The 14,614-nt window shown below is 37.5% G+C and overlaps 1 protein-coding gene across 2 annotated transcripts; it reads left to right on the plus strand.

Moving 5' to 3' along the window:
• The first annotated feature begins 5,706 nt into the window (after window positions 1-5,706).
• LOC117345048 (sushi, nidogen and EGF-like domain-containing protein 1) lies at window positions 5,707-12,009 on the plus strand. 2 transcript variants are annotated; one of them, XM_033907987.1, is made up of 7 exons: window positions 5,707-6,101; window positions 6,569-6,856; window positions 7,254-7,364; window positions 8,782-8,947; window positions 9,852-10,531; window positions 11,079-11,164; window positions 11,711-12,009. In XM_033907987.1, the coding sequence occupies exons 1-5, from the start codon at window positions 5,898-5,900 to the stop codon at window positions 9,875-9,877; spliced, it is 795 nt and encodes a 264-aa protein (XP_033763878.1). In that variant the 5' UTR covers window positions 5,707-5,897; the 3' UTR covers window positions 9,878-10,531; window positions 11,079-11,164; window positions 11,711-12,009. The 2 variants fall into 2 exon arrangements, with proteins under 2 accessions (XP_033763878.1, XP_033763879.1); XM_033907988.1 differs by having other exon boundaries at window positions 9,852-10,497.
• Window positions 12,010-14,614: the final 2,605 nt, after the last annotated feature.

Below are 14,614 nucleotides of genomic sequence, written 5' to 3' on the forward strand. Positions count from 1 at the left end.
AGGACTGGTTAGCCCGTGTCAGTATTAAGTAACCTAGTTAGGGCTGGTTAGCCCGTGTCAGTATTAAGTGGCGTAGTTTGGACTGGTTAGTCCGTGTCAGTATTAAGTGACCTGGTTAGGACTGGTTATTCCGTGTCAGTATTAAGTGACCTGGTTAGGACTGGTTAGCCCGTGTCAGTATTAAGTGACCTGGTTAAGACTGGTTAGCCCGTGTCAGTATTAAGTGGCGTAGTTAGGACTGGTTAGTCCGTGTCAGTATACAGTGACCTGGTTAGGACTGGTTAGCCCGTGTCAGTATTAAGTGACCTGGTTAGGACTGGTTAGTCCGTGTCAGTATTAAGTAACCTAATTAGGACTGTTTAGTCCGTGGCTGTATACAGTGACCTGGTTAGGACTGGTTAGCCCGTGTCAGTATTAAGTGACCTAGTTAGGACTGGTTAGTCCGTGTCATTATTAAGTAACCTAATTAGGACTGGTTAGTCCGTGTCAGTATTAGGTGACCTGGTTAGGACTGGTTAGTCCGTGTCAGTATTAAGTAACCTAATTAGGACTGGTTAGTCCGTGTCAGTATTAAGTGACCTGGTTAGGACTGGTTAGCCCGTGTCAGTATTAAGTGACCTGGCTAGGACTGGTTAGTCCGTGTTAGTATTAAGTGACCTGGCTAGGACTGGTTAGTCCGTGTCAGTATTAAGTGGCGTAGTTAGGACTTGTTAGTCCGTGTCAGTATTAAGTGACCTGGTTAGGACTGGTTAGTCCGTGCCAGTATTAAGTGACCTAATTAGGACTGGTTAGCCCGTGTCAGTATTAAGTAACCTAGTTAGGGCTGGTTAGCCCGTGTCAGTATTAAGTGGCGTAGTTTGGACTGGTTAGTCCGTGTCAGTATTAAGTGACCTGGTTAGGACTGGTTATTCCGTGTCAGTATTAAGTGACCTGGTTAGGACTGGTTAGCCCGTGTCAGTATTAAGTGACCTGGTTAAGACTGGTTAGCCCGTGTCAGTATTAAGTGGCGTAGCTAGGACTGGTTAGTCCGTGTCAGTATTAAGTGACATGGTAAGGACTGGTTAGTCTGTGTCAATATTAAGTGGCGTAGTTAGGACTTGTTAGTCCGTGTCAGTATTAAGTGACCTAGTTAGGACTGGTTAGTCCGTGTCATTATTAAGTGACCTAGTTAGGACTGGTTAGCCCGTGTCAGTATTAAGTTACCTCGCTAAGACTGGTTAGCCTGTGTCAGTATTAAGTGACCTGGCTAGGACTGGTTAGTCCGTGTTAGTATTAAGTGACCTGGCTAGGACTGGTTAGTCCGTGTCAGTATTAAGTGACCTGGTTAAGACTGGTTAGTCCGTGTCAGTATACAGTGACCTGGTTAGGACTGGTTAGCCCGTGTCAGTATTAAGTGACCTGGTTAGGACTGGTTAGTCCGTGTCAGTATTAAGTAACCTAATTAGGACTGTTTAGTCCGTGGCTGTATACAGTGACCTGGTTAGGACTGGTTAGCCCGTGTCAGTATTAAGTGACCTAGTTAGGACTGGTTAGTCCGTGTCATTATTAAGTAACCTAATTAGGACTGGTTAGTCCGTGTCAGTATTAGGTGACCTGGTTAGGACTGGTTAGTCCGTGTCAGTATTAAGTAACCTAATTAGGACTGGTTAGTCCGTGTCAGTATTAAGTGACCTGGTTAGGACTGGTTAGCCCGTGTCAGTATTAAGTGACCTGGCTAGGACTGGTTAGTCCGTGTTAGTATTAAGTGACCTGGCTAGGACTGGTTAGTCCGTGTCAGTATTAAGTGGCGTAGTTAGGACTTGTTAGTCCGTGTCAGTATTAAGTGACCTGGTTAGGACTGGTTAGTCCGTGCCAGTATTAAGTGACCTAATTAGGACTGGTTAGCCCGTGTCAGTATTAAGTAACCTAGTTAGGGCTGGTTAGCCCGTGTCAGTATTAAGTGGCGTAGTTTGGACTGGTTAGTCCGTGTCAGTATTAAGTGACCTGGTTAGGACTGGTTAGTCCGTGTCAGTATTAAGTGACCTGGTTAGGACTGGTTAGCCCGTGTCAGTATTAAGTGACCTGGTTAAGACTGGTTAGCCCGTGTCAGTATTAAGTGGCGTAGTTAGGACTGGTTAGTCCGTGTCAGTATTAAGTGACATGGTAAGGACTGGTTAGTCTGTGTCAGTATTAAGTGGCGTAGTTAGGACTTGTTAGTCCGTGTCAGTATTAAGTGACCTGGTAAGGACTGGTTAGTCTGTGTCAGTATTAAGTAACCTAATTAGGACTGGTTAGCCCGTGTCAGTATTAAGTGACCTGGTTAGGACTGGTTAGCCCGTGTCAGTATTAAGTGGCGTAGTTAGGACTGGTTAGTCCGTGTCAGTATTAAGTGACCTGGTTAGGACTGGTTATTCCGTGTCAGTATTAAGTGACCTGGTAAGGACTGGTTAGTCTGTGTCAGTATTAAGTAACCTAATTAGGACTGGTTATTCCGTGTCAGTATTAAGTGACCTGGTTAGGACTGGTTAGCCCGTGTCAGTATTAAGTGACCGGGTTAAGACTGGTTAGCCCGTGTCAGTATTAAGTGGCGTAGTTAGGACTGGTTATTCCGTGTCAGTATTAAGTGACCTGGTTAGGACTGGTTATTCCGTGTCAGTATTAAGTGACCTGGTTAGGACTGGTTAGTCCGTGTCAGTATTAAATGACCTGGTTAGTACTCGTTAGCCCGTGTCAGTATTAAGTAATCTCGCTAAGACTGGTTAGCCCGTGACAGTATTAAGTAGCCTGGTTAGGACTGGTTAGCCCGTGTCAGTATTAAGTGACCTAGTTAGGACTGGTTAGTCCGTGTCAGTATTAAGTAACCCAATTAGGACTGGTTAGTCCGTGGCTGTATACAGTGACCTGGTTAGGACTGGTTAGCCCGTGTCAGTATTAAGTGACCTGGTTAGGACTGGTTAGTCCGTGTCAGTATTAAGTAACCTAATTAGGACTGGTTAGTCCGTGGCTGTATACAGTGACCTGGTTAGGACTGGTTAGCCCGTGTCAGTATTAAGTAACCTAATTAGGACTGGTTAGTCCGTGGCTGTATACAGTGACCTGGTTAGGACTGGTTAGCCCGTGTCAGTATTAAGTGACCTGGTTAGGACTGGTTATTCCGTGTCAGTATTAAGTGACCTGGCTAGGACTGGTTAGTCCGTGTCAGTATTAAATGACCTGGTTAGTATTCGTTAGCCCGTGTCAGTATTAAGTAACCTCGCTAAGACTGGTTAGCCCGTGACAGTATTAAGTAGCCTGGTTAGGACTGGTTAGCCCGTGTCAGTATTAAGTGACCTGGTTAAGACTGGTTAGCCCGTGTCAGTATTTTGTGACGTAGTTAGTACTCGTTAGCCCGTGTCAGTATAAACTGGCCTGGTTAGGACTGGTTAGCCCGTGTCAGTATTAAGTGACCTAGTTAGGACTGGTTAGCACGTGTCTGTATTAAGTGACCTGGTTAGGACTGTTTAATCCATTTCAGTATTAAATAACCTAATTAGGACTGGATGTAACAAATTTGATGGAATTGACAAAGGCGGTGCATATGTGGACGCTATTTAAACCAGATCGGACCTAGATTTGCTTGGCGGATGTCGCCGATGAAAGTGAAGACGTTCACCCTACAGGGACACATAGTTATATTATCCTTGAACTTCTATATTTTATACATATATATCACGCGATTTGCCGATTTCGAGTTCAAATCACGGTTTCCTTTTTTGCTATCCTGTTTTTACCTATTCCATTCTGTTTTTTCCCTCGATAGGGCGTTTATCTGAAGTACATTCTGTACAATTATAATGATATATTACTGGCTAGCATGATGCTTAACATGCGTGGTTTGGTTTAGTTTGACGTATTTTGTTTAACGTCCATTGTTGTGACGGTGTCATTTCACATCTTGAGTCACCGGTGAAAGAATCTCTAATATGGTTATCTGACACCAAAATATAATTTAAATGCATAGGATTTCAATCGTATTATTTACCCATTTTTTGTTTTTCATTGTACTTCAATGGATTTTGACAACAAACGTTTTAGAGCGGTTTTACAAAACATAACAAATTCCAACATTATAGTATGACCCTAATTCTTTTGAAAAAAGGTATTGGAACGTGTTTTTAAAAACATTTTCATTTTTGCATTGAACTCGGATCCCCATGTTTTAACATAGTCACGCTTTTGCTTAAGCACATTCCCTGCCTGTGAATTCTGATATTATATAAAACAGTCTCTGCTAGATTGACATTATATTAAACAGCCCGTGTTAAATTGATATTATATAAAACGGCCGTCTTATTTTCGAACCCTTTTCATTGGTGAAAAAAAAGCATTGATAACTAACACTTGTCGTTAAAAATAGTAGTTAGTGAAATCGTCAGGACTATTCTTGATTACTCAAAATCATTTACAACATTTACCTCGTTCGTCATCCAAAATTGACTGGATCTATACAGGTCGAAAAAAAACTCCATTGTTTCATAAAAACAGACTTACAAGGCCTACATTGGTGTGTACTATTCGATAGTTCCAAGGCGGTCCTGAGAAAAAACACGTCATATAATCACAATGCTTTGTTCTTATTCTTATAATTTAATCATAGACACAGCCATGCATGTCAATCTATTAGTGTAATTATACGAACATGACCTGTCGTCGTGACCACTGGTTATCATATCGATTATATAATGTATAAATGTGGATAAAACACATACACAACGAAGTTTGGGAGACTACCAAACATTCGTAAAACAAATCGGGTGGTATCGCCGTCATGCCTGACTGGTAAGATATTACATTGACTGTATATATACCTAGATGTTATAAATGAGATACTGTCATTGTTCCCTGATTACATCGATTGAAGGGTAGGGGGAAGGGGGGGGGGGGGGGGGTATTCATGAGCTTTTGTGGTGGGACAAGTGAAGGGGAAGAGGAGGATTATTATTTGTGTGATATTGATTTAAGAGGGGTGCGTAATAGGTTTTGATGAAATTTGGTTCCATACATTTTATAGTCAATGGCCTTTAGTATTGATTCATATTTTTAACGGTATTTACCAGTTTGTGGTTTAATTTGCCTCAGAATTATGAATATATAGCGGGTAACTTCATATAACCAAGTTATACTAATATGATTAATGTTATGTGTCTTGTATAAGAATACCTAGCAACAAGAATGTTTTAAAGGCTTTTCTGTATACAAAAGAATGAATATCTTTCTTTGTATGAATTTTAGAAAAAAAATGTATATTTCTTAAATAACTTGCTTGTTTATTTTCCCTGCAACAATTAATACATATTTCATTTGGTTTCAATCCGTTACAAAATAAACAATAAATTAAGTACATTGTACATGGACATATCTTGTAATATTCATGTATGCTCAACAAATGGGGTTTCATTTATAGACAATATATATGAAAACACAACAGCAGAGGGTTATGACAAGAAGTAACATGATAAATAAAGTCGGCTAATTTCCAAGCTATATTTCATTGCAAAGATCCCAATGCTTACTTTCTAGTACGGCCTATTTGCAATGCCGGCATATTTTCAAAATATATTTGATTGCAAGAAATCTAATTGTAACTAAGCTGTATGAAATTGGTCAACTGCCAAACTTCCTGGTTGGGTAAACAATCGTATAAGAGCAGCCAATCAAATACTTCTACGCACTCGTAATGCCTCTCTCTTTATTATGATTAACATTTCATTACATAGCAGGTCGCACACTGGCAAAGGTGACGCGCACATTCTATCTTCTTTAACGATAGTACAGTGTAGTTCCTATGGACGCGGTAGTGTAAGACACAGCGTTACAGTTTCAGTAGTACCGCTATTTGTAATTTACTATGTAAAAGACAACCTGTACACATCTGGAGGATGGTTAATTTCACTGCTACACGTCTAGTGGCTTTGTTGTTGATTTCTGTAGTTAGTGGAATCTTTTTAGAGGATATGTACCCCTACCCATACAACGGAATAGCAGGAGCTGACGATCAGCTGTTAGGTCCAACAGATGATGGAAGTTCTCCTGTCATCTATTTCAACTTTAAGTTTTTCAACAAGGCCTACGACACGATTTACGTAAGCACTTGAACTTGAATTTCTGATTTTTATTCCGCAATCACGGATAAATCACTATATGAGCCTAATACTCTTCCGTAATTCTAATACCTGTAAAAATTGGACACTAGCATATTGTTGTTATCCGAGCGTCTGGTCGAAGCATCTGTTTGTCATTGGGCTTGAGTGTGTTTATTAGACGTGGATAATTGTATTCTTTGTACATGTATTATTGATGCGTCTATGAGCCGTAAGGCGGTCGGCAAAATAAAGAATCTGAATCTGTTAAGGACATCAGGTTCAAATACGTAAAAGCCAACATATACACAGACAATTCCAATTCCAATGGATTGGATCTTTGCTTGTGTGATTTTGAAAGAGTTAGTTCCTTTCTGTTTGTTGGTCTGTAAATCTTCTGGTTTTGTGTAAATGTTGTTCTATCCCACGGTACTCCTGTTAGCTAATGTATTATTGGTGTTCTATTGCAGGTTAATAATAACGGGCATCTTTCCTTCACTGGTCAGTATTCCCGATACTCTCCCCAACCGTTTCCAGACACTGCTCCATTGATCGCGCTGTTTTGGATAGATGTCGATACTCGCACAACTGGCGAGGTTTGGTACAAGCTCACAAATGACTCTGCTCTCCTCACTCGCGCCAAAGCTGACATTGCAAACTACTATGACAATCAAACTACATTCCAACCGACCAGCGTTTTTACAGCAACATGGCTAGATGTTCCATACTATAATGCCGCTGGAGTTGATGCGACGAAGGTACGACTCACCTAAACTGATTGTTTCTATTATGCACATTACGGCACAGAAAAAAATCATTTTGAAGTAAGAGAGATACAATGTCAATCAAACTTCTCAAAAAGATTCCTAACTGACGAATCGGTTGTGTTTATTGATCCTAATGCCAAATTATATGTATAATGATGTTAATTGTCGACCTTCCTTTGTTATATCCGTATATATGTGCAGATAAAGATTGTTTGTACGACATACGATTACTTTGTTTGGCAAAAAATATCTGTAAATGTCTTCAGGTTTGCCAGTTTGTCTGTTCTAATAATGTTTGCTATGAAGAAAGTTTCATATTTGTCTGCTATCCATGCGTTTGCATTACACCATGATTTTAATAAATGATATCAATATTTCCTTTTTGCAGAGGAATACTTTCCAGGTAGTTCTAGTGACGGATGGAGTCAAATCCTTTGCAATGTTCCATTACCAGACCATAGAATGGGCCGGGTATGCGAATGGTAATACACACGCTATGGTAAGTTCAACAATAATACAGTAAATAATATTTTCACTTTAATATTTTGTAATAATGATAAGCCTATATCAACTATACCAACATTACACCCAAGGTGTATGCATGATGTATCATCCCTCGATTAATCACTGTCCCTCCTGTCGTCTAATTAGAAGACACAGAAGACAACGGAAGTTGATATGCTGCGCGCTTTGTAGCATCTTTACGATTGATTTTTTTTATCGTAACTACTTTATTTTTATTTTTTATTTTTCTGATTTAGTACGATCCTGGTTATGTTTAAAGACCTATTCCACCTATAGAGATGTGTTATCTTTAAATAATGTAGCAAAGACTGGGTTGATCATGTCGGTCGGGTGTACTCTGCAGAACTTGAAATGGAGGTCTTAGGATACTTTTTTAACAGCAGCCTCTAACCTCGATCTTTACTTACAATGGAACCACTTGGGTTAGTGAACAACTTTATGATAATTGTAATGACTTCAACTCCCTAATTTTCGATTATGAATTTTCCATTTCTAGATAGGTACAGCCTTGCTTTCCTACATTTGATGTTAACATCTCCCAATTGATTCAACATTCAAGAGGTTGTTCATATTGTACACGATTTACGTGACAGATATCGATTACTAACGAAAAAAAACATTGAAGAGAAGGTTTCGAGAAATGCAAATGTATAAAGACCATGTTAAGATTATGTGGTCAATATAAGGACCGCATAGAGGATTATCATATTTCCGTGTACAATGTTCATATTGACGTAACATTACCTGCATTATTTGGCTGATGTCATCGAGTAGAAGATGCTTACTCTTCCTGAACACTGGTCTTATTATCCTGAGTGGTTAAGGTGTCCAATCACTAGCCCTCCACCTCTGGGTTGCGAGTTCGAAACCTACGGGGGGAAGTTGCCAGGTACTGACCGTAGGTCGTTGGTTTTTCTCCGGGTACTCGGGCTTTCCTCCACCTTTAAAACCTTGCATATCCTTAAATGACCCTGTGTGTTAATAGGACGTTAAACAAAAACAAACCAAACCTATTATCCTGACAATTGTTTAATAGTCTCCACGGAGACCACTGTTTGGTTACATATTTTGTACTCGTTTTGTCGATTTTTGTTGTATATTGATATTCGTTTGTTTTTATAACCACGCCTGCATGTTAAGAAATCTGCGAATATAACTACCGCTATATACTACATGTTAGAGTCGACTAATATGAGAATCACTTGCAGAATTTGATATTTGTTCTCTTGTCTTCTACAAGACAGTTAATAGCTTACGTCATGAAAAGCAAGTTGTTATGCTAAGGAAGTTATTATGCATGGTATGATGGTATCATCGGATAGAGTAAAAATATAGAATAATGATTGCGTTTGTAATAATAGTTATGTATGTTTTCCTCTATTTCACCTTAGGTTGGATTTAATGCTGGAGACAATGTAAATAGCTACACCTTGAACAATTATAATTACGATGACATCACCAACCTTGAATACAGATCTAACATTGGTGTTCCTGGAAAGTTCATCTTCCGAGTTGACGGGACAGCAATATTAGCGGCTGGTGATGCTATACTAATGGGTACGTAAATGAGTAGAATACTGTCACGATAAATTTGTTCAGATACTTTAAATAGATATATGATACTTGTTTCTGTATAGTAGTTTCATTTACAAAGTTTCTGAATTTATTTGTTTTCCATACAAATTCATTGACTCAATCTTTCAACAGTTTTCAACAATTCTTTTATCCATGGAAAATAAGTTAATTTCAAAACATTGAAAGAAAACATACAAAATTTCAACCAGTTCGCGGTTTTTATGAAAAAATACATATTTTGTAAAAACACCAAAATTTGAACCAGAGAAGAAAACCACCTTTACATTTGCGTTAATTGATTAATTAAATAAAAACAACACTCATTTGTTACTTATACATAGAGGTTATTTAATAGTTTGCCGTTTAATATCAATAACATTTTCACGAGTAATGGAAATACCTGACATACGAGTGAAATATGTTTGATATTAAACGGCAAACAATTAAAATTTATTTTTATTACATTTCAAATGAGGCCTTTAAATGCTTCTATTAATTTGTTTCCTAACAAGGAAAAGGGGGTAATGGGGGAGTTCGATCAAAGGAACAACTCTTACAACGGGAAAGCAGTTCCGGCAAAACTTTTTATTTTCACTGCAGTGATATATGTTTTATCAATTTGATAATTTTCTATATTTCACAGGCAAAAAGATAATATGTATATTATATTTGTTGACATAATGATGGTGCTATATATGATATATATTTTTGATTGGTAGATAAGCCTTATGTACAGTCAGATATGAAATTGATAATTGGTTGCTTAATTGACCTTTATTTGTAGAAACTGAAAATGCTTTATTTGTTTTTATTTTCACCATTGTTTGTATGACATGTTGCCAATGGCTAATATCTAACGCTTATTAATTTTACAACAAACTCAAAGGTAAGTTTCAGTTATTTTGCTCCTAAATATTTATGGCTAAGCTTCATATGAATAAGTATGATATATATTTTTTATTCTTAATCAGTATTAATTTTAATCTTATTTTTGTAATAAAGCTATACATTATAAAATTGATTGATGTTTATTGCACAAATCTGACATTGTATGAATTAAATTGTTACTCTTTGATGTATTCAGTTTTTATTGTATATTACTTCGTTATTTTATTGAATTACTACATATGTGTATGTTAAGTATTTGTAAATACATATCATATATATACAAAATAATAATAATAATATACGATAATGTTTTCAAATCTCGATTATTTACATTTGATCTCTGATAACGAATTCATAACTTTACGTGCTGTATTCAAATTCTCATGCTGATATAAGTGAACATATCTATATGTGCGTACATGTGTATATCTTATTGAAAGTGAAAAACAAATCAAATGATATCATATTTCTTTTATAGTATTTGATAATATACATGTAGGTAAATAAATTGCAATCATAGTAATTGTCCTTGTATCTGCATTGATGTATACTGTTAATTACAAATCAAACATCTATAATTTGTATACAAAAACACATGGTACAACACACTGCCAGGATTGGAGTGCAAACCCGGACAACAACTGGTACACATTTACATTGGTTTGATACATCGTAACAGTAAGAGGATTATTATTATTATTATGACACATGATGTATACACGTCGTTCCTTAATTATTCAAGGGGTATTAAATCAATCAGCGTCTTATGAATTAAGGTAGAATCGACAAAAAAATACTCAGGTAAAAATATCTGTACATACACTTATTAGATATTTACCACGTGGTCAATGATAAGCATGGCCAGTTTAAGTTTTAGGAGAAACCCTGCCAAACATAGCGATAATGCAAAAAAAAGGAGATAAATAGTGCGCCCTCTGGTGATAATAAACTTTATTGAATTGTAATATTGTACATTTCAAACTTATAACCAGTTTCTGACTGTTTCGGCGTTCAATTTAAGCAATCTCATGTTTTCTATATTACTTATTTGTATAAGACAGGATATACTCTCGCATTTCAGTGCAAAAACAATAACGATTTTTCCAGTCAAATCAATATATACATAATTCATTTAAAGATACTTAAGAGCGATATGGTTTTAAAATGTGTATATGATCATAAACAAAACAGCTGTTTAAATACACACAGTTTTTCAACTTCACAGAACATCTAACTATAAGGAAGGAACTGGGACCGGCTCATGGAAGCTGAGGACAAACAATGCTTCCAGCGACAAATATAATTACTCAGGTAAGTTTTTCCTTTTCATTAGTATGTAACGCTGACCCCCCAAGAAGTATAGGTCCCTGTGTACGTCTGATTTTCCTTTGCCTAACTTTCCTGTATAAAGATATATGTATGAAGTTAGATAAAATCTTGAAACATGTAATAGACAAACATGATGCATGTATAGGGTAACCAAACCATCTATATTACCATACAACCAGGGCCATACGTTATTCATTGTACCGTAAAAATAATAAAAATGATGATGCAAATTCAAGAGATGAAATATCATTTTATTACAAACCCCTGTGATTCAAGTCGCTCAACTGATACGATTCAAAGTTTACCAGTTTCCTTTCAAAACCCTTGGAAAAAGTTGATCGATACATTTGTTGATATTTTCGTTTTCTGAGCATTTTAGTTTTGCAGACATTTGTCTGTTAAAGTTAACTGTGCATCCTATCATACACAATGGTATTCAAGGCTAAGACTTTTTATTGACGATCCTATATTAGGATACTTATCATTGCAAGAAATTGTGGAATATTTTCGATATTGTCTTATTTTCAGAAGGCGTCTATGATGTGGTACCTGTTGACTGTGACGATTTATTGTACAGTCAATAATGTCACGGGCAACTTTCAAAGGCACATATAGATTTTGGTCACATAAGACGGGAGTCCTCTACCACAGACCAGATGTTTACAATGTTACCAACTCTACGTGTGTATATACATGCAAATGTACAAATGTATATATTGAAGAAAACTGTACTGGTGTCGTATATTTACTGATTAAAAGAGAAAAAAATAATCAATTAAAATTGTGCTGAATAATTAAATTATATGTATTAAAATATTTCCCTTTTATTTACGTGTGAACATTATTTATTAAATTGTACTTTCAACTACATTGTGCTAAGGTTCATGAATGATGAATCTTCTCAAGTCTAAATATCATCAATAAAACATTAAAAGACAGATAATGAAAGAAGTCGATAGATCTGGTAAGGGACATACTTCATTGATTAGCTACGTGTATGGTCAAATCAATATCTATAGGTGCCTTAATTAGCGATGTGAAATATCAATGGTGTCGAAGAACTCTATCGCTAGATATTAGTACTGATATCTGTGTTAGAACTGATTTAAGGACGTTGTAGCTAGTATCCGAGAATCAGGAACGATAACTCATTACATTCGGAACTCCTCTAGATTATTTCTTTTGTGGGGTCATCTAAACGCTTAAATTCGCTTCGATGTCAAGCGTATTTATAATGTAGACAATAACATACACCGAGACCACAATTAGCTTCGTTGTTTCATTGTAACATTAAAATTCATTATAAATTCCCAAAATCAGATATGCAACTTTCCATCTCACCTGGCCAAGACCAACATCTGAGCAGCAAAATATAAAAGTTTCAACCCAGCATGTTCGACATTTTCTGGAGATAGCTGTCAAAATGTGTCACCAACGTGGATAATATACATCCGGGTCAGGGGTAGAGGTCAAATCAGGACTCATCACACAGGGTCCTGGAGCACATAATAAAAGATCAATGTTATTATTTTACATCACAAAATCTAGATTGACATCTCTACTATAAATCCACATTAAATTCATCAACAGAAATCAAGTTCAAAGAGGCATTTGATTTGTTTTCCTGAAATACATACATTTTTGAGGGGACTTCATTCGTGGGGCCTGAACCCGGAAGTACTTAATTGTGGTCTCAGTCCTAAGCTGTCATCTGGATAATGCAGCTGTCAGACGCAGACGACAACATGCATTCTTTCCGGAAGGATAGAGGTCTGTTTGCTGTTGGCCATGGGGGTAAGACTTCCCGAAGATCTAAAAGGGGGGCGCATTTTAAAGTAATCTCAATTATTGATGCTATTTTAAGTTTATTCATTAAATAACTGAATTATATTTGAATGATGTTGTTGGCTTTTTTCATGACACCCAATACAGTTGTTACGGCATTCGCGGATCACTCGAAAAACTCAAGCTGATTATGAAAAAAGTACGACTCCCAGGAAGGTGTTTGTTGTACACATTTGTTAATAAATCATGTTTTAGTGTCTACAACAAAAACTTGATATACAGGAGCAAACTACGTACAGAATATTCATGTGACGACATTCTGTGTATTGCCGCATGTACAGAAGAAAATAAAACGCTGATAGGAAGTAATGTCAGTTGAAGAAAGGAAAAAAAGTAAATATCCTAATGAAATCCCAATGTTAGAAGATATGATAGAAGATTACCCCTGCTTTGGCACGCTGTCTTGTGCTGTGACACACAGTAATTAGGGTCCCCAAAATTGTGGACGTGGTGATGTGGATTTAAGTAATCTCTTTGCCACATGTATTGATATAGAGCCTCCATATGTGGAGTGCAGCAGGGAGTATTGTATAGGGTGACGGTTAGGACGGGTTAGCCCGTGTCAGTATTAACTGGCCTGGTTAGGACTGGTTAACCCGTGCCAGTATTAAGTAACCTAGTTAGGACTTGTTAGCCCGTGTCAGTATTAAGTGGCGTAGTTAGGACTTGTTAGTCCGTGTCAGTATTAAGTGACCTGGTTAGGACTGGTTAGTCCGTGTCAGTATAAACTGGCCTGGTTAGGACTGGTTAGCCCGTGTCAGTATTAAGTGGCGTAGTTAGGACTAGTTAGTCCTTGTCAGTATTAAGTGACCTGGTTAAGACTGGTTAGCCCGTGTCAGTATTAAGTGACCTAGTTAGGACTGGTTGGCCCGTGTCAGTATTAAGTGACATAGTTAGGACTTGTTAGCCCGTGTCAGTATTAAGTGACATAGTTAGGACTTGTTAGCCCGTGTCAGTATTAAGTGACATAGTTAGGACTGGTTAGCCCGTGTCAGTATTAAGTGACCTGGTTAGGACTGGTTAGTCCGTGTCAGTATTAAGTGACCTGGTTAGGACTGGTTAGCCCGTGTCAGTATTAAGTAACCTAGTTAGTACTCGTTAGCCCGTGTCAGTATTAAGTGACCTGGTTAGGACTGGTTAGTCCGTGTCAGTATTAAGTGACCTAGTTAGGACTGGTTAGTCCGTGTCAGTATTAAGTAACCTAATTAGGACTGGTAAGTCCGTGTCAGTATTAAGTGACCTGGTTAGGACTGGTTAGCCCGTGTCAGTATTAAGTAACCTAATTAGGACTGGTTAGCCCGTGTCAGTATTAAGTGACCTGGTTAGGACTGGTTAGTCGGTGTCAGTATTAAGTAACCTAATTATGACTTGTTAACCCGTGCCAGTATTAAGTAACCTAGTAAGGACTGGTTAGTCCGTGTCAGTATGAAGTAAACTAGTTAGGACTGGATAGCCCGTGCCAGTATTAAGTAACCTAGTTAGGACTGGTTAGCCTGTGTCAGTATTAAGTGACCTGGTTAGGACTTGTTAGCCCGTGTCAGTATTAAGTAACCTCGCTAAGACTGGTTAGCCTGTGTCAGTATTAAG

The sequence above is a fragment of the Pecten maximus genome, chromosome 16 (assembly GCF_902652985.1).
Source record: "Pecten maximus chromosome 16, xPecMax1.1, whole genome shotgun sequence".
Lineage (NCBI taxonomy): Eukaryota > Metazoa > Mollusca > Bivalvia > Pectinida > Pectinidae > Pecten > Pecten maximus.